Consider the following 21,035-nt stretch of genomic DNA (forward strand, 5'->3'; position numbering starts at 1 on the left):
TTATTTATTTGGGTCCCTTCCTTTTTCTTTTGGATCCATCTGGCTAGTGGTTTATCAATTTTGTTAATTCTTTCAAAGAACCAGCTTCTGGTTTCATTGATCTGTTCTACTGTTTTCTTTTTGGTTTCAATAGCATTAGTTTCTGCTCTAATCTTTATTATTTCCTGTCTTCTGCTGGTTTTGCGTTTTATTTGCTGTTCTTTTTTCCAGCTCCTTAAGGCTTAAGGTTAGGTTGTGTATCTGAGATCTTTCTTCCTTCTTTAGGAAGGCCTGGTATACTTTCCTCTTATGCTATATACTTTCCTCTTATGACTGCCTTTGCTGTGTCCCAGAGGTTTTGGTGGTGGTGTTATCATTTTCATTGGCTTCCATATACTTTTTAATTTCCTCTTTAACTGCTTAGTTAGCCCATTCATTCTTTAGTAGGATGTTCTGCAGTCTCCAAGTATTTGTTACCTTTCCAAATTTTTTCTTGTGGTTGATTTAGAGTTTCATAGCATTGTGGTCTTAAAATATGCATGGTATGATCTCGATCTTTTTGTACTTACTTAGGGCTGGTTTGTTTCCCAGTATATGGTGTATTCTGGACAATGTTCCATGTGCATTGGAAAAGAATATATATTCTGCTGCTTCGGGATGAAATGTCCTGAATATATCTGTTAAGACCATCTGGTCCAGTGTGTCATTCAAAGCCATTGTGTCCTTGTTGATTTTTTGATTAGATGATCTGTCCATTGCTGTGAGTGGGGTGTTGAAGTCTCCTACTATTATGGTATTACTATTGATGAGTTTCTTTATGTTTGTGATTAATTGATTTATATGGGTGCTCACAATTGTTAGGTCTTCTTGGTAGATAGACCCCTTAATTATGATATAATGCCTTTCCTCATCTCTTGATACAATATTTTAAAGTCTAGATTGTCTGATATAATTATGGCTACCCCCGCTTTCTTTTGTTGACCATTAGCATGATAGATGGTTCTCCATCCCCTTATTTTCAATCTGAAGGGGTCTTTAGGTCTAAAGCGGGTCTCTTGTAAACAGCATATAGATGGATCTTGTTTTCTTATCCATTCTGTTGCCCTATGTCTTTTGATTGGAGCGTTGAGTCCATTGACGTTTCAAGTGAGTACTGAAAGACATGAATTTATTGCCATTATGATGCTTGTAGAGTTGGAGTTTCTGGTGGTGTTCTCTGGTCCTTTCTAATCTTTGTTGCTTTTGGTATTTATTTATATATATATATATATATATATATATATATATATATATATATATATTTTTTTTTTTTTTTTTTTTTTTTTCTCCCCATCTTTTCTCCCCTCAGAGAGTCTCCCTTAAAATTTCTTGCAGGGCTGGTTTAGTGGTCACAAACTCCTTTAATTTTTGTTTGTCTGGGAAACTTTTTATGCCTTCTTCTATTTTGAATGATAGCCTTGCTGGATAAAGAATTCTTGGCTGCATATTTATCTGATTCAGCACATTGAATATATCCCACCACTCCTTTGTGGCCTGCCAAGTTTCTGTGGATAGGTCTGCTGCAAACCTGATCTGTCTTCCCTTGTAGGTTAAGGACTTTTTTTTCCCTTGCTGCTTTCATGATTCTTTCCTTGCCTGAGTATTTTGTGAATTTGACTATGATATGCCTTGTTGATGGTCAGTTTTTGTTGAATCTAATGTGGATCCTCTGTGCTTCCTGGATTTTGATGTCTGTGTCTTTCCCCAGGTTAGGAAAGTTTTCTGCTATGATTTGCTCACATAACCCTTCTACCCCTATTTCTCTCTCCTCTTCTGGGACACCTATGATTCTGATTTTGTTCCTTTTTAATGAGTCACTGATGTCTCTAATTCTTAAATCGTGCTCTTTTGCCTTAATCTCCCTCTTTTTTTCTGCTTCATTATTCTCTATAAGTTTGTCCTCTATATTGCTGATTTTCTGTTCTGCCTCATCCATTCTTGCCGCTGCTGCATCCATCTGTGATTGCAGCTCAGTTACAGCATTTTTAATTTCATTCTATTTTTTACTTCTTTTATCTCTGCAGAAAGGGATTCTAGTCTATTTTCAACTCCAGCTAGTATTCTTATTATCGTGATTCTAAATTCTGGTTCAGATATCTTGCTTGTATCTGTGTTGGTTAAATCCCTGGCTGTCGTTTCTTCGTGCTCTTTCTTTTGGTGTGAATTCCTTCGTTTTGACATTTTGAAGGGAGAAAAGAAATTAAAGAGGTAGAAAAAATTAAAATAAAAAAATTAAAATTAAAAAACTAAACACACACACACACACACACACACACAAAATCTGATAAATGATGCTAGATCTTAGGTGTGTTTTGGTCTGGGTGTTGAATGTGGTTTGACAGGTTAGAGAAAAAAGTGGGGGGTGGGAAAGGAAATCATTTGAGAATTTGAAAAAATGAATACACTGAAGTAGACTGAAATGAGATGATGGGAGTAAAATAGAATTTGAAAAAATGTACACAAAAGTAAAGAATACAGTAGGAAAATTAAAGAGAAATATTTTTAATAAAAATTAAAAATAAAAATGAAGTTTTTAATCTTTCTGATCCAAGAAAAAGAAAAGAAATGAAAAAGAGAAAAAAATCATTTGAAAATTTGAAAAAGTGAATACACTGTAGTAGACTAAAATAAAATGATGGAAGTAAAATGGAATTTGAAAAAATTTACATAAAAGCAAAAAAATAGTAAAAAATTAAAAATATTTTTAATAGAAATTGAAAATAAAAATGAAGTTTTTCACTTTCTGCATTCAAGAAAAATAAAAGAAAAAAGAAAACAAGGAAATCGTTTGAAAATTTGAAAAGTTGAATACACTGAAGTAGACTAAAATAGAATGATGGAACTAAAGTAGAATTTGAAAAAATTTACACAAAAGTAAAAAATATAGTAAAAAAAATAAAAATATTTTTAATAAAAATTGAAAATAAAAATGAATTTTTCCTCTTTCTGTATTCCAGAAAAAGAATAGTGTAAAAGAGGGAAAAAAGAAAAGAAAATTGAATAGATGGACCTGCTAACACATTGAAATAGGACTGAAATTACTTCATTTTCCTCTAGTAGTCAGACTATGTAGTTCTTTATAGTCCATAAACTAAGTAGGCGGTGAGACTTGTGTTCTTGAAGAGCAGGTTCGCCCAGTTGGGCGGGGCTCAGTGTAACAGCTCCGTTTTCCACTAGGTGGCGCTGCTAGCCTACTGGAGTGGATTGTTGCAGTGCTTGTAGGTGTGTATGCGCATGCGCGGGAGCGGTGAAAATGGTGTCACCTAGCTACCCAATCTCTAGTATGGTAACTGTTCTCTCGGAGCAGCAACTGTGCACTCGTCCTCTGTCTTCAGCTTTCTTCCACTCCCTGCCTCTTCACTGAACATGATCAAGACCGAGGCAGTACCTCTCTCCCGAGTTTTGTCTCAGATGCGGCTGTTTCCCCCGGCCCCTTACTTCCGAAGGACTGCAGCTTTGACCCGCTCCGCCCCTCTGTGGGAGGGTCTCACTGAGCAATGGCCTAATGTCGGCTGCACGCAGGAACGCTTGCCACACCCTGCTGCTGTCGGTGCCCCTAGACTGCGGCCAGGTGCCAACCCGCCCCAGAAAAAGTTTGCAAGGGAGTTTAGCAGCAGCGTTTCAGGGATTATGGAAAATCACAACTCACATCTGGCACCAGGCTTCACACTTAACGACCTTGTTCCAGCACCAGCGAATGTGGCCATTTTCTGGGATCTGCTGAGACCAGGTGGCTTCAATAGTCTCTACCAAATGTCCTTCCAGCAGTGGAACCGCTTTTCCCGTTGGCCCGAGAACCTCCTGGACCCCACTCTGTTCCTGGGGATTCGCCTTTCCCACCAGAGCACCGCCAGGTATTGAGATGGGGAGTTGCAGCCTTTGAGCTCCCCTTGTTTACAGTCTTAATGGAATTTAAACCCTCTCTCCTTTCTCCCTTTTTAGTTTAGTCCCTGCAGCTGTTTCCAATTTTCCACTTTCTCTCTAGCTGCTTTTGGGGAGGGGTGCTTTTCCCATATTCTGTCCCCCTCCCCAGTCTCCGCCCTCTCTCTGCCCGCAAAAGCTGTTTCCTACCCTCAGCGGCTTCTCACTCCCCAAATTCTCTTCTCTGTGCCGTGTACCTGCTGAATTCTGTGGTTCAGGTTGTGCAGATTGTTGCGTTAATCCTCCAGTTTTCTAGGTGTGTAGGATGGTTTAGTGTTGGTCTGGCTGTATTTCATGGACACGAGACACACAAAAAACTTACATGCTCTTCCACTATCTTGGTTCCTCCCCCTACGTAACTGTTTTCTAACCAATAATTGCCATGGTTATTTATGCTCAAGGTCTTGTTTAAATGGATTCAGTCCTCACTTAGACTTTGCAGCCCATGTCTTCCCCATTTGTTAATTCTTGGAGGCTTCTCTTCATGACCAGGAGTCTATTTTCAACCAGAATGTTTCCCCCTCAGGAAGGGCACGGGGATTATATGTATATCTTCAGTGTTTATGGAGTAAAGAATGTCTTTCTATTGCTTTTACATGTAGATAACAGTAACTGCTTTTGGATCACACTTTTTCCTTTAGAATTCAAGAAACCTTGCTTTTTTATCTTTTGCTAACTATATTTTGCTGATTAAGTATCAGACTGGCCTACTTTTTTGTTTTTGTTTTTGTTTCTTTTCCTTGAGTAGTTAAAATAGAGGTCAGCAAGCATTTTCTGTAAAGGGCCAGGTACTAAGTATTTTGGGTTCTCTGGGTTATCTGGTCTCTTTCATCGATACTTAACTCTGTAGTTGTAGTGTGAAAGCCTGTGTGATAATCAAAACCTGTGTTCCCATCAACGTTTATGACAAAACCAAGTGCTGATTTGGCCTGCTGGCTCATAATTTGCTGACTTCTGGGCTACACGATTCTCTTTTGCCTTACAGTTTAGTTACTTCACTAGATTATTTTTCAGTTTGGGAAAAATATTTTTCTGGAACATAGTGTGAGCTTTCTTTATTTGCCGATCCATGTCTTTCTCCATATATATATATATATATATTTATATATGTATATATATATTTATATATATTTTTTATTTATTTTTGATAGAGACCGAGCACAAGTGGGGGAGGGGCAGAGAGAGAGGTTGACACAGAATCTGAAGCAGGCTCCAGGCTGTGAGCTGTCAGCACAGAGCCCGATGTGGAACTGGAACTCAGGACTGTGAGATCATGACTCGAGCTGAAGTTGGACGTTTAACCCACTGAGCCACCCAGGCACCCCAGTCCTCTACTTTTTTATCCTTTCTCTGCTTGTTCTTGAAGTGCTTACTTGATATGCCTTCTGCAGGCTCTGTTCCTTTTCTTTTTCCCCCTCCCTGTGGTACTTTTACATAGGTCATATTGTGGAGTTTTTCAATTTGTTTTTGTTTCTGCTTATTCATATTTATATGTGGTTACTGTTTTCCAGGCTTGCTCTTTACTGAAAAATAATGTGTGTGGCATCTCCTCGGAAGCCCCTCCTTGTTTACCTGGATTTTGTTGAGAACTTTCCTCTTGCCCTTGATTTAAAGGCTATATTCTGTGTTGTGCTCTTCTGTTTCCTAAAGAGAATGGATTCAGTACTCTTCTCCAGCCTTTTCATTTGTGACTTACCCATTTGTCGGTTCTCTGTCTGGGGTCTTTTTCTCACTACCAGAATCCTAGGGCTGGAGTTGGGTTTGGAAAGTCACCACCTGGCAGTTTTGTCCCTCACGTTCTCTCCTGAGTTTGTTGCGGCCACAGACCCACGGGGCTCACGTATGTGGTGGGGTGTACGTCTAGTTAGGTGGGATGCTCCTGACAAGTAGGAATGGACTTGGAAGGCGGTAGCTCCGTGAATGGGAGTGGTTTTCCTTTCCTTCTGATGGAGTTCCCTACTTGGAGTTGGATGGTGCCCCAGTTTGGATGATGCCCTCTGGGTCAGGATTATGGGCTTTGGTAGTGGGGCAAGCTAGTTTTGACTGCTTTTGTTCACAGATTTAGATCAGGCTTGATTCCAGACCCGTCCTTTGCGGGCAGGATGGATTCAGAAGGGGGAAATGGCACTTTTCAGCCACTGCTGGGCTGAGGTGGAAGTAAGCCTCCTCCCCTAGCCTGGCGCAGAACCCCCTTTGGTCCCTGTCTTCTCCTCTTCCCGCCATTGCTCAGCTGCTCCACGCTGGCATTCCGAGTGCCCCCACACCCCCACTCACCTTGGACCAATGTGACTGAATATCTGACGCTTTCTCTGAAGTTCCACAGTGCACATTTTCTCCTGGCCCCAACACATCTGGAATGGTGTTGGGTTTTTCTCTGGGTAGTGAATTTTGGTGAGCATCGGGAATGTTCCCCTCCCCCCCAAGGTAATGTGCTCTTTCGTCAGTGATCTTTCGTGGAAGGCCAAGGTGGTTTTTTTCCTGACAGTTTTTAAAGGGAGATCTGCTAAATTAGTACATCTCCGGCATGTTCCCCCTTTCCGTCTCTCTGCTCCGAGTGACAAGTTCACATGCCTGGTTTATTTTACGACAGCCAACCGATGAATTCAGTTAAATTGAAGCAACTTTTTATAACACAGTTTTACACGTAGTAGGAAGATTCATTTATCTCAGGGATCTTAGGAAAATAAATAATAAGCATTTTAAGGGCAAATGGCCATCTTCTGACTCCTAGATTCCCGCCCAACAAAGTGAGTTCCACTGACGTATTTCCCAAGTCCAGCTGGGTTATCGTCACAGTAGTTGCTGTCACAGATTTTCCTTCTCAGCAGATTTAAAAGGTTGGATACCTGGGGCACCTGGGGGGCTCAGTCGATTAAGTGTCCGACTTTGACTCAGGTCATGAGTCACAGCTGGTGAGTTCTAGCCCCGTATCTGGCTCTGTGCTGAAAGCTCAGAAGCCTGGAGCCTGCTTCGGATTGTGTCTCCGTCTCTCTGTCTTCCCTCCCTGACACATGCTTGTTCTCTCTCTCTCTCTCTCTCTCTCTCTCAAAAATAAATAAACATAAAAAAATAAATAAAAAGTTGGATACCTGTTTGTGCCGTTAAAAATTTTTTCTTCTTTTTTAATTTCATTGAGACCGTGGCGTGTGAGTTTTGGCCAGAAGGGGGCAGACGAGCGCCAGCGGTGCTGCTGTGTGTGGAGGGGCTGCCCTGAGGCTGCCTCCCTGGCTTTTCAGCAGTCAGCCTGGAAGCAAGTCTTCCATTTAGTCATTTCCTCTGCCCTCAGGAAAGTATGTAAGAAACTACTTGATATTAATACCATAATTTGGCTCCTAGAGCCCCTGGCTATGTGTGGAATGCTGATATGTACCCACTTATTTACTTATTCCTCAAACCACCAAATATGTGAACATTTAGGGCTTGAGTTTGTTTGCTGTTTTACCGTTCCTATCGGGTGTGATTCAAAGGAGGAATTTCGAAAGGGCAACTCACTTCTAAATATTATTTTAAAATACTAATTCTGTGAGGAGCAGTAGGGAATGCAAAGATGAATAAGATAAGGCTGCTGTCTTCAGGGACCTTGCAGCTTCGTTAAGGGTGAGGCTGAGAGAACAAGTACACGATTTCATTACAGGATGGAATGTGAAAATTGCCTTAGCCCTTTCCCGGGATGAAGGGAAAGATGACAACATCGAGGAAGCTTTTCTGAAAGAGCCAATATATGTGCAGAACTTTGAAATTTAGGTGAATTAAAATTTTTAAAAAAATTGTCTCTGATTATAAAAGTAATACATATACAGGTTACTGAAAATTGGAAAGATATACACAAATATAATTTTTTTTTACATTCATTTATTTTTGAGAGACAGAGAGCACAAGTGGGGGAGAGGCAGAGAGAGAAGGAGACACAGAATCTGAAGCACGCTCCAGGCTCTGAGCTGTCAGCACAGAGCCTGGCGCGGGGCTCGAACTCACAAACTGTGAGATCATGACCTGAGCCGAAGTTGGACGCTTAACCAACTGAGCCCCCCAGGCATCCCGATATACACAAATACAAAACAAAATGATTTACCAGTGAACTCACCACAAGAGATGACTATTAGTATTTTCTGATGAGGTTTTTGGGGTGACGATGGGGTGGTCCATAGCTGACGACCAAGAAAGAATTCTTGAAGACATCTTAAGACTCCCAGGGTAGTGGAGGCCTAGCTATTGTCAAGCTAGGGTTGTTTTGCCTCTAGCGAAGTATTAGCATTAAGACATAGGGAGTTCCTGGAGAAAAGTTTTACTCTGCCTGCCTGAAGTATCTCTCAATAGGCTGCAGGTTATAAGGAAATTGAGTTCTATCTGCCATTTCCTTCTGCCTTTGTTTCCCACATCACTATGGAGGGATGATGTTGGGGCTCTAGGAAATGGAGTTTATAGGTTTCCGGAGATTAGGCTATTGATGAGATTGCCTTTTTCTTGTGATTTATTAAATTACTTGTGAATAGCTGGAGACTTAGGTCCTGCCGGACTATGATCTCTATCAGTTAACCATTTGTTTTTCCCCTTTCCTTTGTTGGGCAGCCAGGAGTGCCCAAGGAATATCACACATACCCCACTGGGGGTCGGGTGGGACGGTGTTTGCGGAGGGTGTCTGCCGCCTGGCAGCTTGTCTTATGCTCCCTCCTCATTTCCTTCCAGTTGTTTTTCCTGTGTGTGTGTGTGTACCTGTATTTTTTAAGGTAAGTATATACATTGAGTATATACTTTGTGTGTTGTTTTTCCCCCAGTGAGCACTGTAGCATAAGCCTTTCCCCCTGGGTGAAGGATTTTGACAGGCGAGGAGAAACATTTGCGGCAGACAGAACAACATACACATGAGTGGTGTAGAGCTGGGAATCCTAGTCCGTTTTAGTGGAGTGAATGTTGGGAAATGGTTAGAGATGAGGCTGGACAAGAGAGCTGGGGACAGAGCATAGTTTGCCTTGAACAGACTAAAGAGTCGATATTCAGAGAATTTGTAGTAAGTCTGCTGATGAGTGTGGCCGAGTGAGTGGGAGTGTTGACTTGGGAGACGGACAGGCCAGTTTTGAAATCTTTGGGCTGCTGCCTCTTAGCAATGAGACCTCAGTTTCCTTCTCAGCAAAGTGGGTACCATACGTGCACCCTACGATTCCTAGGTTCCTGGTTCCTGGGGAGGCACTAGGTGAACATTATTCCTTTTTCTTGGATCCCCCCTTCAAGACTTGAGGGCTCTCACGGTAGCCCAAAGGGAATAATTCCTAAGAGGCCAATCAGGAATTCGTGAAGGTTCCATTTGAATGAGAGCAGCAGCAGATTTCTGAAAAGCCGTGTAGCTCAGCAGATGGAGCTAAACTACAAATTGGAAGTCCAGACCCACAAATGACTTTATTGGTTCCATTTTTCTTCTTCTTGAATTCAGTTAAAATTTGTTCCCGTCAACTACGGTGTTGGAAAAGTTAAATAGTACTGGAGGTCTTATTGGGGAAGATAACACTGTTTTCCTCTACCACCTCATTCCCCAGTCCTGACCCCAGGAGATCACTTTAAATCTCAGAGCTGTTTTCTCTGGTATTCCACTTTATATTTCCACACAATACATATATTATTTTATTGTATGTTAATTTTAGAAACTGTCGGCTTCCTATTGTTACAGCTAAGGATTTTGCTTTCATACAACTCCTTTCTCCCCAATCTCCTCTTTTACCACTGGTTTTTTTTTTGTTTAATTTTTTTAATCTTTATTTTTGAGAGAGAGAGGGAGTGAGAGAACAAGTGGGGGAGGGGCAGAAAGAGAGGCAGAGAGAGGGAATCCCAAGCTGTCAGTGTGGAGCCTGATGTAGGGCTGTGGGGCTCCAGTCCCCAAACCATGAGATCATGACCTGAGCTGAAGTTGGACACTCAACCGACTGAGCCACCCAGGTGTCCCTATACCATCGTTTTTAATTGAATTAATAAATAGTGTTTCTATTATCACAACTTTATAATAAACTCAGTTCATTTTTGCAGAGTCAGATCAGGCACTAGATTTTAATTCCTTTCCTATCCAACTTCATTTTATGCTTAAGTTTCTTTTTTTTTCTTTCTTTTTTTTTTTTTAAACTCACAACTCTGAGATCAAGACCTGAGCTGAGATTCAGAGTCAGACGTTTAACCAAATGAGCCACCCAAGCACCCCTGTCCTTAAGTTTCTGATCACCTTTTTATTCCCTCTCATTCTTTTTTTTAATGAAAGACTTTTATTTTTAAATATATTTTTAAAGTTTATTTATTTTTGAGACAGAAACAGAGACAGAGAAAGCACATGAGCAGGGGAGGGGCAGAGAGAGAGGGAGAATCCCAAGCGGGCTCTGAGCCCGATGCAGGGCTTGATCCCACGGACTGTGAGATAATGACTTGAGCTGAAACCAAGAGTCAGATGCTTAACCAACAGAGCCACCCAGGTGCCCCATTCCCTCTCATTCTTTTTTTTTTTTTTAAGTTTATTTTTTAATACTTATTTATTATTTATTTATTTTTGAGGTTTACTTTTTTTATTTAATTTTTTAAATTTACATTCAAGTTAGCATATAGTGCAACAATGATTTCAGGAGTAGATTCCTTAATGCCCCTTACCCATTTAGCCCATCCCCCTTCCACCACCCCTCCAGCAACCCTCAGTTTGTTCTCCGTATTTAAGAGTCTCTTATGTTTTGTCCCCCTCCCTGTTTTTAGATTATTTTTGTTTCCTTTCCCTTATGTTCATCTGTTTTGTCTCTTAAAGTCCTCATATAAGTGAAGTCATATGATATTTGTCTTTCTCTGATTTATTTTGCTTAGCATAATACTCTCTAGTTCCATCCACGTAGTTGCAAATGGCAAGATTTCATTCTTTTTGATTGCTGAGTAATACTCCATTGTGTGTGTGTTGTGTATGTGTGTGTATACACACACCACATCTTCTTTATCCATTCATCCATCGATGGACATTTGGGCTCTTTCCATCCTTTGGCTACTGTCGATAGTGCTGCTATAAACATGGGGGTGCTGTGTCCTTTCGAAACAGCACACCTGTATCCCGTGGATAAATGCCTAGTAGTGCAATGGCTGGGTGGTAGGGTAGTTCTGTTTTTAGTTTTTTGCGGAACCTCCATACTGTTTTCCAGAGTGGCTGCACCAGCTTGCATTCGCACCAACAGTGCAAAAGAGATCGTCTTTCTCCGCATCCTCGCCAACATCTGTTGTTGCCTGAGTTGTTACTGTTAGCCATTCTGACAGGTGTGAGGTGGTGTCTCATTGTGGTTTTGATTTGTAATTTCCCTGATGATGAGCGATGTTGAGCATTTTCTCATGTGTCGGTTGGCCATCTGGATGTCTTCTTTGGAGAAGTGTCTGTTCATGTCTTTTGCCCATTTCTTCACTGGATTATTTGTGTTTTGGGTATTGAGTTTGATATCCCTCTCATTCTTGCTGCCATCAACAGTCCTTCATTTTTTTCCAAAATGGGAGTAAGATGTTCTTCTAAGTTACTTTCCCTTTTTCCCCAGAGATTTTCCTTCTGGAACTCTCGCCTTGTCAGTTGTCCTGTTGGACAAGTCACGGGAGTTAGATGAAGTCTCAGGAACCCAACCAAGAAGTGGTCTCAGCCCTTCTAGTTGTATGATCTTGACTGGCTTATTTATTCTGCTGGCAGTTTCTCTGTCTTCTGGCCTCATAGGGTTGCACAAGGTTAAAGTGAGGTTCTATCAATGGAAAAGCTTTGGAAGAAGTGTGAATGTAAAAGGGGGACAGCTTATCTACAGTGCATTTTTTAAAGTGTTATTACCTACTTAGTGTATGGAAGGTCTTTCATATTCTCCTCATCTCTGTTTATATTTATTGACATATTCAAGCAGATATTCTCTTCCTCTAGGAAGAACGAGTGATAGAGAGTGGGAGAAGCCCTCTCAGGCACCAGCCAAAGGGGGTGATTTCTGTGTCTATACCTAGGAGGAAACCGGGAAAAGTTGTACAGACTGATGCAATGGGGGAAATATTTTAGGACAAGATTTAAGAGCATTTCTCGTCATGTATTTCATCTAACGGATAATTTCAACATATCTCCTGTATGCAGGGCATCGTGTAAGAAGTACTTCCTTACATTAAATAGAATGCGGAATCATGTGCAAAAGCAAAGTAAATGAAATTTGCCTTTGGTGCTATACGTTTGTTATACTGTCTTGTTTATAATCCAAAATCAGTTGTTAATTTGAAATAATAAGAATCCATTTACCACATATTACACTTTGGGTAGATGGCATAGAGACCAGGGACTCCACCTAACTCATAGGAGGCCTGTATCAGTTTGAGTTTCTTTTGGTTGCAAGTGACAGAAACCCAGTTCAAACTGGCCTAAGCAAAAGAGAGAGAGAGAATATGTTGCTTATGGAACTGACAAGTTCAGGAGTAGGTGTTGCTGATCCAGGAGCACAAACTGTGTTGTTAGGACCCCGTCTCTCTTTCTTGCCATATCTTGGCTCTCTGTGTTGGCATTACTTCCAGGTACACTTTTCATGTGGCCCTTAGAGTTCCAGGCATCTATCCTCAGAGCTTAAGAACAGGTCCCAGGATTAATCTTGGTTGCATTGATGTGCAGGCTTTTGCATCTCTGAATCCATTACTCTGATCAGGTAGATCTGAGGCCCGGTGCTGGCCGTACCCTGGAACCTGGAGAAGAGTCAGCTTCACAGGAAACATTTAAATGGAAAATGGTAAAAAGGTGTAAACTTCAGGGGTGCCTGGGTGGCTCAGTCAGTCAGGCGTCTGACACTTAATCTCAGCTCAGGTCTTGATCAGGGTCATGAGTTCAAGCCCCACATTGGGCTCAACACTGGATATGAAGCCTACTTAAAAAAAAAAAAAAAAAAAAGGGTACAGACTTCGGTTATAAGATAACAGGTACTAGGGATGTAACGTACAACATGATGACCATAGCTGACATTGCTGTATGTGATACATAGGGCAGTTGTTGAGAAAATAAATCTGAAGAGTTCTCATCACAAGAAGAATTTTTTTGTCCTTTATTCTTTTCTTCTTTCTTTTCTTTTTATTGTATCTACGTGAGAAAATGGATGTTAGCTGAACCTATTGTAATCATTTCATGGTATGTGTGGATCAAACCAGCATGCTCTGTGCCTTCAACGTATACAGTGATATTATGTCAACTGTTCTCAATAAAACTGGTAACAAAACCAAGAGTATTAAATAACACTATTCTTTGATAAAGACAATTGACATTTGCTCTGTCTTACGTATATGTAATTACCAGCAGCTATAGGAAAGTGCTAATGGTACAGTTTCATAATATAAACTAAATAGTTTGCTCTGCAAAAAAAAAAAAAAAAAAAAGTGGGAGAGTGAGAGGCAGATGCCCTGTCCCTCGAGAACAGCCAGAGTTTTGTCAGCAGAAGAAGGACAGTGGGGTGTGGATGCACAACAGCACGTCCACCATCAGACCCCTGCCTGCTCCCCCCGCACCCACCAGCACCCAGCAGGTGGCTCTTCCCCAGGCAGGTGCTCAAGCAGTGCCTTGTGTTGAGTTGGTGGTATTGGCAGGAGTTAGAACTCTGTATTGGGGTTGCCAAAGTAAGTTTCCTATTTCTTTCTTTTGTCTAAGTCAAGAACTTCCCCTAGTTTTACATATTTGTGTTTAATTGAATGTACTAACCTTGAAAAACTCGAACTCCTCTGTAAGGGCTAAAGACTCACATGTTACCTGTAAGTTTTTCAACACTTTTCCTAACTGGGTTTGCTATATCACCAAATTCTGCTTTATTATTTGTTTCAAGAAATAACAAGTTCTACTCTATCCAGTGGAGATTTTTTTTTAAGTTGTGATTGTATATTTAGACTAGTAAATGTACCAATTTTTATCTGAAAACACTCTTTGAATATATACCAAAATGTTGACAGTGTTTAACAGAGTGTGATAGGATTTCCTTCTTACTTATTTTCCATTTTTTCTACTAGGAACATGTTATTTATGTTGCTGAAAAACAGTGCTATTTAAAATAGTCATTAATTTACTACATTTTTTTAAAAGGTTATTTTGAGAGAGAGAGAGAGAGAGAGCAGGGGAGGAGCAGAGAAAGAGGGAGAGAGGGAATCCCAAGAAGTCTCCATGCTGTCAGCACAGAGCCTGACATGGAGCTTGATCTCACAAACCATGAGATCATGACCTGAGCTGAAACCAAGAGTTGCATGCTTAACCGACTGAGCTGCCCAGGGTCTCCTTAATACATTATTTTTTTTTTTTTTTTGTAGTGCGCTGTACTAATTTCTAGGAACTGTGTGAGGTAAGACAGGAAAGGTCACAGCCTCATGGAGCTTGTATTTCTAAGGGTGAGAAAGACAAACTATCACACAGGTAACTAAATAGAATAATATAAATTTTGATTAGTTCTACGAAGGAGAATATGTGATAGGAAATAAATAACAAGAGAAACCTAATTTAGATTTCTAAATTCTAAATTGATTGGCAAAGGCCCTCCTGATAAGGGGAGAACCATACAGAGAGCCAGAAAGATCATCCCAGACAGTAAGTGCAAAGGCCCTGGGGCAGCAAAGAGCATCGTGATTCTAGGCACCGGGCAGAAGGTCTGCTTGTGTCAGCATTTTTTGGCTCATATAAATATTAGATTGAGTCATATGACATTGCTATGTTTGTAGGTCAAAATGGTTGAATAGCAGTAGTTTCATATGGTTCGGTCAGTGCTGTGATTGGGCAGTCCTGCCATTGACCTGCAAGTGACTGAAGCTCTGGGCTGCACTTTCCTCACCTGTAACATCAGGTCCATTGATGGTTTCTTAGATATCTTTCTGTTGCTGGCGTTTTATGATTCTAGTCAGAGCCAGGATGAGGTGAGGCAGGTGAAATGCCTCAAACACAAAAATCTAAGGAGGCTCTCACCCTGCCCTTGTGCAAGCCTGAGAGTGAGAGTCCCCTTTGATTTTGCAGCCCAGGCTTGCCCCTACCCGCCACCCCCCTTCCTGCCCCCCACCCTAGTCCCAGCCCTGATTTGAACTCATTCCATTCTTCACATACAGCAATGACTTTGCTGATGTATGATCTCAGCTCTGTCAGTGATGCTTACTGATGCATTATCTAAACAAGCCAAGGCTTGCGGTGTCTGAGTAGGTATTCTCCCCTTATCTTGACTTATTTTTCGTCTTCTTACTCTCCATGCATGAGTTAATTCATTGCATAGGTAAGAAGTTCCGAACAGGAGCTTACATATGTCCACATTTAGCCTGGTGAACTCTTTCTTCTGTCCTCAATAGGAAACCTGGTAACAGAGCATGCATGTTTTATGTTGTTCTCCTTTAGATCAGTCCAAAATGTTTGTGAAGGTGTTTACTGAAATTGACCGGATGCCCCAACTGCTCGCCTACTACTACAAATGTCACAAGGTGAGAAGCCGGGAGTGCTTATGTTGTGGAATGCATACAGTGCTGGGCTGCAGAACCCCAGGGTTTGAACTCCAAGGTAGAGACAACTTGCCTTCTCGCCCTCTGGCCTTCTTCTTTTAATTAGCCAGTAGGGGGTGTTCTTGGTCCAGCCTGTGGATTCATTTCCTTGCCAGTGGGGGCGGGGGGGGGGGGGAGGGAAGCAAGCCCTCAGTTTTCAGCATATTTTATGTTTATAGCTGGATTTCATTTATAGACTGAAAAGTTGTTACAATTCCTCCCATTCTTGTCTTTCAAGGGAAAGTAGTCTCTTAGGCCTTATGATGCTCTCCGGAAGCTGTCAGAATATTTTGTTTTCTGGGGTTGTTGATGTTAGGTAAAAAAAAAAAAACCAACAGCTTCCCGGGCTAACTTGATTCCTTCATGTCCAACCTTGCGTGTCTTTAAGCAGGGGTGTTGGGACATGAAGCTGAAGTGCACACTCAAGCACACCCGAAAGGTCTGTCGGGGAGAGTGTAGCATGCCCAGTGAAGGACCTTGGCATGCTGTTGGGACAAGATAAAAGAAGAAAGGCACACTGGGAGGGCAACGGATTCAATGATAGATGATCAGAGCAGGTGGCTGTGACTTCTCGTTTTAGCCCTCCTTTGAAGCAAATGGCCTTCAGCGGGCAGTTGCTGGGGACAGTAGGTGGCAGGAAATCGCTCACCTTGTCGGGAGGGCAGGACGGCATTAGCAGGTGGCCTGTCTCAGTCACTCAGCGAGGTCCCCTTTGCTCTGCCTCTGCAGGCGCAGCTTTTAGCGACCTGGCAGGAGCTGTGCCAGAGTGACCTCCCTCTGGACCGGCAGCTCACCAGATTCTACGATGCCCTGCTTGGGGCCTGGCACACGCAGATCCAGTGGTCTACACAGGTAACAGCTTGCTTGGGTCTTAGGGGATGGGTGTCTGCTCTGGCAGTGGTCTCTCCTCTGCTTCAAGCGTTCCTGGAAGAACCTCCCTATTTGCTGCCATCACCAAAGGAGTTAAAGATAAGCCTCGAAACCCAAGGCAGTAAAATCTTTCAGTCTCCTTAAAACTCTTCTTATCGTTCTCATCTGTATCTTAAATAGAATCTAATGTGACAGTGTTGCATGTTGTTCAGCCAGGGAGCCTGTGGAATTCCTGGAGGCCGTTATCTTCTGATCTAAAAGCAGGAGGCCCTTGGTCAGGTGGTGCTTGAGTGAACAGGATTGTTTTTATCTTAACTTCAGGCAAAACTGACCTGGCTTAGTTTCCCTTGTTCACACGGTACGCCCGGAGCTCGAGGAAGAGTACAATTTTACAGGCGCCCTCCAACCTAGGGGACCAATGAGACAGAGGAACTTCATTTCAAGTGGAAACTTCCCCTCGCTTGTCTTCCCAGAGCCTCTTGGCATTTTCTGCCGTCCAGGGTGTGAACCCTTCTTCCCCCGTCTCGATGCCAGGAAGTACCCCAGACCCTCTTCCCTCTTTTAGGAGAGGCCTGTTACTGGGCCTGTTGATGGTGTGGTGTGGTTTTTGGTCTGCTTTCAAAATTAGTTGTGAATTAGTCTTGCAGTGTCCATCCGTCCCCTGCTGGAACGAACGTGACTGTAGCTGGAGGGAATCCCTTGTACAGGGTCATGTCCATTCTGGTGTTTAAAGTCCTTTTCTCTACCCTCATTGCTTTCTCCTGGTGCCAGCCAAACTCAGATTTAGGTTACAGCAACATGAAACACAATTCCTGTAGACGTTTCACAGCACTTAAGTAGTTGTCGGTTTTCAGTGACCCTGGTGATGCACATCCATTTCTGTGTCCTTGCCTTCTTTTACCGTCCCTTATGTTGTGAAGATAAAACCAGCTTATGGCTGCAGGTGCATATGCCCTTCATCATCTAAGAAAAAGGATTTAGACTTCTCAAATTATGTTCTGGCCTCATCCTATAAATCCTGCTAATGTATGCTTTTGGTCAGTGGTCCATTTCCTTTTCAGGGAAGTAAAAGCCTGATAGGTGGCCGTAATCTTGTGAAGGTCAGTATAGTGCAAAAGAAAAGCAAAGACACCACAGTAAATGTATCCCCTTCTGATTTACCCCCAGTATTATAATATGAAAATTTTCCAACATATAAAAGAGTTGAAAGAATTGTATGATGAACACCCATGTACTCACTTTTGCACTCTGCAGTGAACATTTTGCTATGTTTGCTCTGTCATAAATCTGTCCATCTTCCCATGTACTTCTCCATTCGTTGACTGGTCTTATTTTTTGATTCATTTCAAAGGAAGTTGCAAGCATTATTTAGTTCTGAACATGCATATTATTAACTAGAGTTCAATATTTGTCCCTCCCCGCCCCTTTTTAGGTAAGATTGTGGAATGTAATGATCTTAAATATGCTATATGATCAATTTTGACAAATGTCGTGTAACCTGATCCCTGTTAAGATATAGAGAACATTAAGATAAGAGGACATTACCATCACTCTAGAAGTTCTCTCATGTTCCTTCCTAGTCAGTCCAACACCCCTGAAGGCAGCCACTGCTCTGATTTTTTTCCACCATAAATTAGGCCTGTTTTCAAATTTTTGTAAACTTTTTTTAATTAAAAAAATTTTTTTTCACCCCCGCCCTTCAGTTGTTTTTTTTTTTCTTTTTAATGTTTTATTATTTTTGAGAGAGAGAGAGCAGAGTATAAGCAGGGAAGGGGCAGAGAGAGAGGGAGACAAAGAATCCAAAGCAGGCTCCAGGCTCTGAGCTGTCAGCACAGAGCCAGACATGGGGTTCAAACCCACGAACTGTGAGATCATGACCTGAGGTGAAGTTGGACGCTTAACTGACTGAACCACCCAGGTGCCCCATTTTTTAAATTAATTAATTTATTTATTTATTTATTTTAGTTTTTTATGTTTATTTATTTTTGAGAGACAGAGACAAAGCACAAGTGAGGAAGGGGCAGAGAGAGAATGAGACACAGAATCCGAAGCAGGCTCCAGGCTCCTGGCTCCTAGCTGTCAGCACAGAGCCCATCACGGGGCTCGAACTCACAAACTGTGAGATCATGACCTGAGCCGAAGTCGGACACTTAACCGACTGAGCCAACCAGGCGCCCCCTGTTTTCGAATTTTAAATAGACGGAATCAGGCAGTGTGTGTTCTTCCTGCAAGGTTTCTTTCATTGAGCATGTTTGTGAGATTCATTTATGTTGTTGTGTGAGTCAGTGGTTTGTTCCTTTTTATTGCCAAATACTGTTAATGTGGTGTGAATATTTCACAGTTGGCTTATTCATTCTTATACTGATGAACACCTGGGATATTTCCATTTTGGGGCTATTATGAATAAAGCTGCTAATGAACATTGTTCTCTAAGTCTTTTTTGTGTATACACATATTCATATCTCTTGGGTAAATATCTAGGAGTGGAATTGCTGGATCATTGGGCAGATGTATGTTTAGATTTATAAGAAACTGCCAGACATTCTTCCAAAGTGGTTGTACTTTTTATAGTCTCACGAGTGTGCGAGTATCCTGATTGCCCCACATCTTCGTCAAAGTTAGGTGGTGTCAGTCTTTCTAAGCTAGTCTATTCTGGTGGGTGTGTTGTAGTATTTCGTTGTGGTTTTAATTTGTATTTTCCTGATGACTAAGAATATTGAACACCTTTTCAATGTGCTTATATCTTCCTTTGTGAGGTGTCTGCTTAGATATTTTGCTCATTACAAAAAATTGGGTTATTTGCGTTTTTATTATTGAGTTGTATGAGTTTTTTATATATCTCAGATAAGAATCCTTTGTAAGATATAGTTTGTAGATACTTCCTTCCAGTCTGTGGCTTAAACAGAGGTATTGATTTTGTTGAAGCCTAATTTATCAATTTTTGCTTTTATGGTTATTGTAAACCATTGCCAACCTCCAAATTGGAAAGATGCTCTTTTGTGTTTTCTTCTAGAAGCTTGTTTAGTTTCTTTAAAAAAAATTTTTTTTTAACATTTATTCATTTTTGAGAGGCGGGGAAAGGCAGAGAGAGGGAGACACAGAATCCAAAACAGGATCCAGGCTCTGAGCTGTCAGCACAGAACCCAGTGCAGGGCTTGAACCCACAAACCGTGAGATCACGACCTGAGCCGAAGTCAATGCTTAACCAAGTGAGCCACCCAGGTGCCCCTAGAAGCTTGCTTAGTTTCTACAGTAAGGTCTGTGGCCCATTTTGAATTAGTCTTTGTGTATGGTGTGAGGTAAGGTCAGATTGTTTTCAGGTGAGCTGTTGAGGTTGCTTCTATAGCCTGAGTTAAGTTTGCTCTTATAGTGTGTGGACTTTGTGGTGGTTCTGTGGCCAGGTACCAGAGAATCCCTTTTGCCAGATCTCTTCAAAGGACAGGGGGCACTTCTGGGTATGAGACCCAGTGTGTTTTAATTGAAATGTGTAAAAAAACTGCCACTGAAGGTCTATGATGTGACTTTATAGTTTCAGCTGACCAGCCAATTAGTGTAATTCTTCCCCTGCCCCAGGTCATCTGAGTAGGAGATAAGAGTGAAGGAGATTCTCATTGTGCAGTCCATCCTCACCAAACATAGCGAGGAGTCAGGATTCCTTTTCTAGAAGGCCCATTTTCATTTCCTCCTCTGGTCACTTTCTCGCAGCAAGTTTCTTCTGTCAAATGAGGACATTGGGCTGGCTGGTATCTGAAGGTCTTTCTGACTTTCTCACATAGCACGTTTGGGGATAGTGAGGGGAATGTGTTGGCTGGAGATAGGAGGGTTTGTGTTGGTGCAGCTATGTGTGGGGGGAGGAACTGTGAATTTAAGACAGGAGTATGGCTTTCTCAAGAAGGTAGTGAGAGTCTGGAGCAACAGTGAATGATGACATTGCCGTTTTAAGAATGGTTTTGGTGTCAAAACATCACCTATGTAGTTTCCCTGCCCAGAAGGCTTAACCCTAATGCTCTCATGAGGAAGCATGCAGACAAATTCAAGGTTTGTCAATTTTGTTGATCTTTTCACAGAACCAACCAGTTCTATTGATTTTTAAAATTAACTTTCTGTTCTTTATTTTATTTACCTCTGCTCTAATCTCTATTATTTCCTTCCTTTTTCTAGCTTTGGGTTTGGTTTCTTTTTCTTATTCCTTAATGTATGCAGTTAGGCTGTTGAGTTGAGATATTTCTTCTTTTTTAATGTATGTGTTTAGAGCTATAAGTTTCCCTCTTAGTGTTACTTTTGCTGTATCTCATAACTTTTGGGGAGTTGTGTTATCCTTTTCACTCATCTCGGGGTATTTTCTAATAAAAATGTGAGTTTATTGATTTTATAATTTTTAAGCTTATACCTTTTGTGGCCTTAGAGTTACCTAAGAACAAGTTTTTTTTTTTCTACAGATTTATTATTCACATCATTTTTTTAAATATGAAATTTATTGTCAAATTGGTTTCCATACAACACCCAGTGCTCATCCCAACAGGTGCCCTCATCAATACCCATCACTCACCCTCCCCTCCCTCCCACCCCCCCATCAACCCTCAGTTTGTTCTCAGCTTTTAAGAGTCTCTTATGTTTTGGCTCCCTCCTTCTCTAACCTTTTTTTTTTTTTCTTCCCCTCCCCCATGGGGGGGGAAGAAACTTAACTTCTGTTAAGTTTCTCAGGATCCACATAAGAGTGAAAACATACGGTATCC

General features: G+C 41.5%; 1 protein-coding gene across 1 annotated transcript in view; it reads left to right on the top strand.

The window, feature by feature from the left end:
• COG7 (component of oligomeric golgi complex 7) overlaps positions 1-21,035 on the top strand; it is an 83,267-nt gene that overhangs the window by 13,939 nt on the left and 48,293 nt on the right. Inside the window, exons 5-6 of the mRNA XM_015538351.2 lie at positions 15,290-15,372; positions 16,159-16,281. Coding sequence (XP_015393837.2) covers positions 15,290-15,372; positions 16,159-16,281 — 206 coding nt within the window. The remainder of the gene's footprint in view (positions 1-15,289; positions 15,373-16,158; positions 16,282-21,035) is intronic.

This window comes from Panthera tigris, chromosome E3, assembly GCF_018350195.1.
Source record: "Panthera tigris isolate Pti1 chromosome E3, P.tigris_Pti1_mat1.1, whole genome shotgun sequence".
NCBI lineage: Eukaryota > Metazoa > Chordata > Mammalia > Carnivora > Felidae > Panthera > Panthera tigris.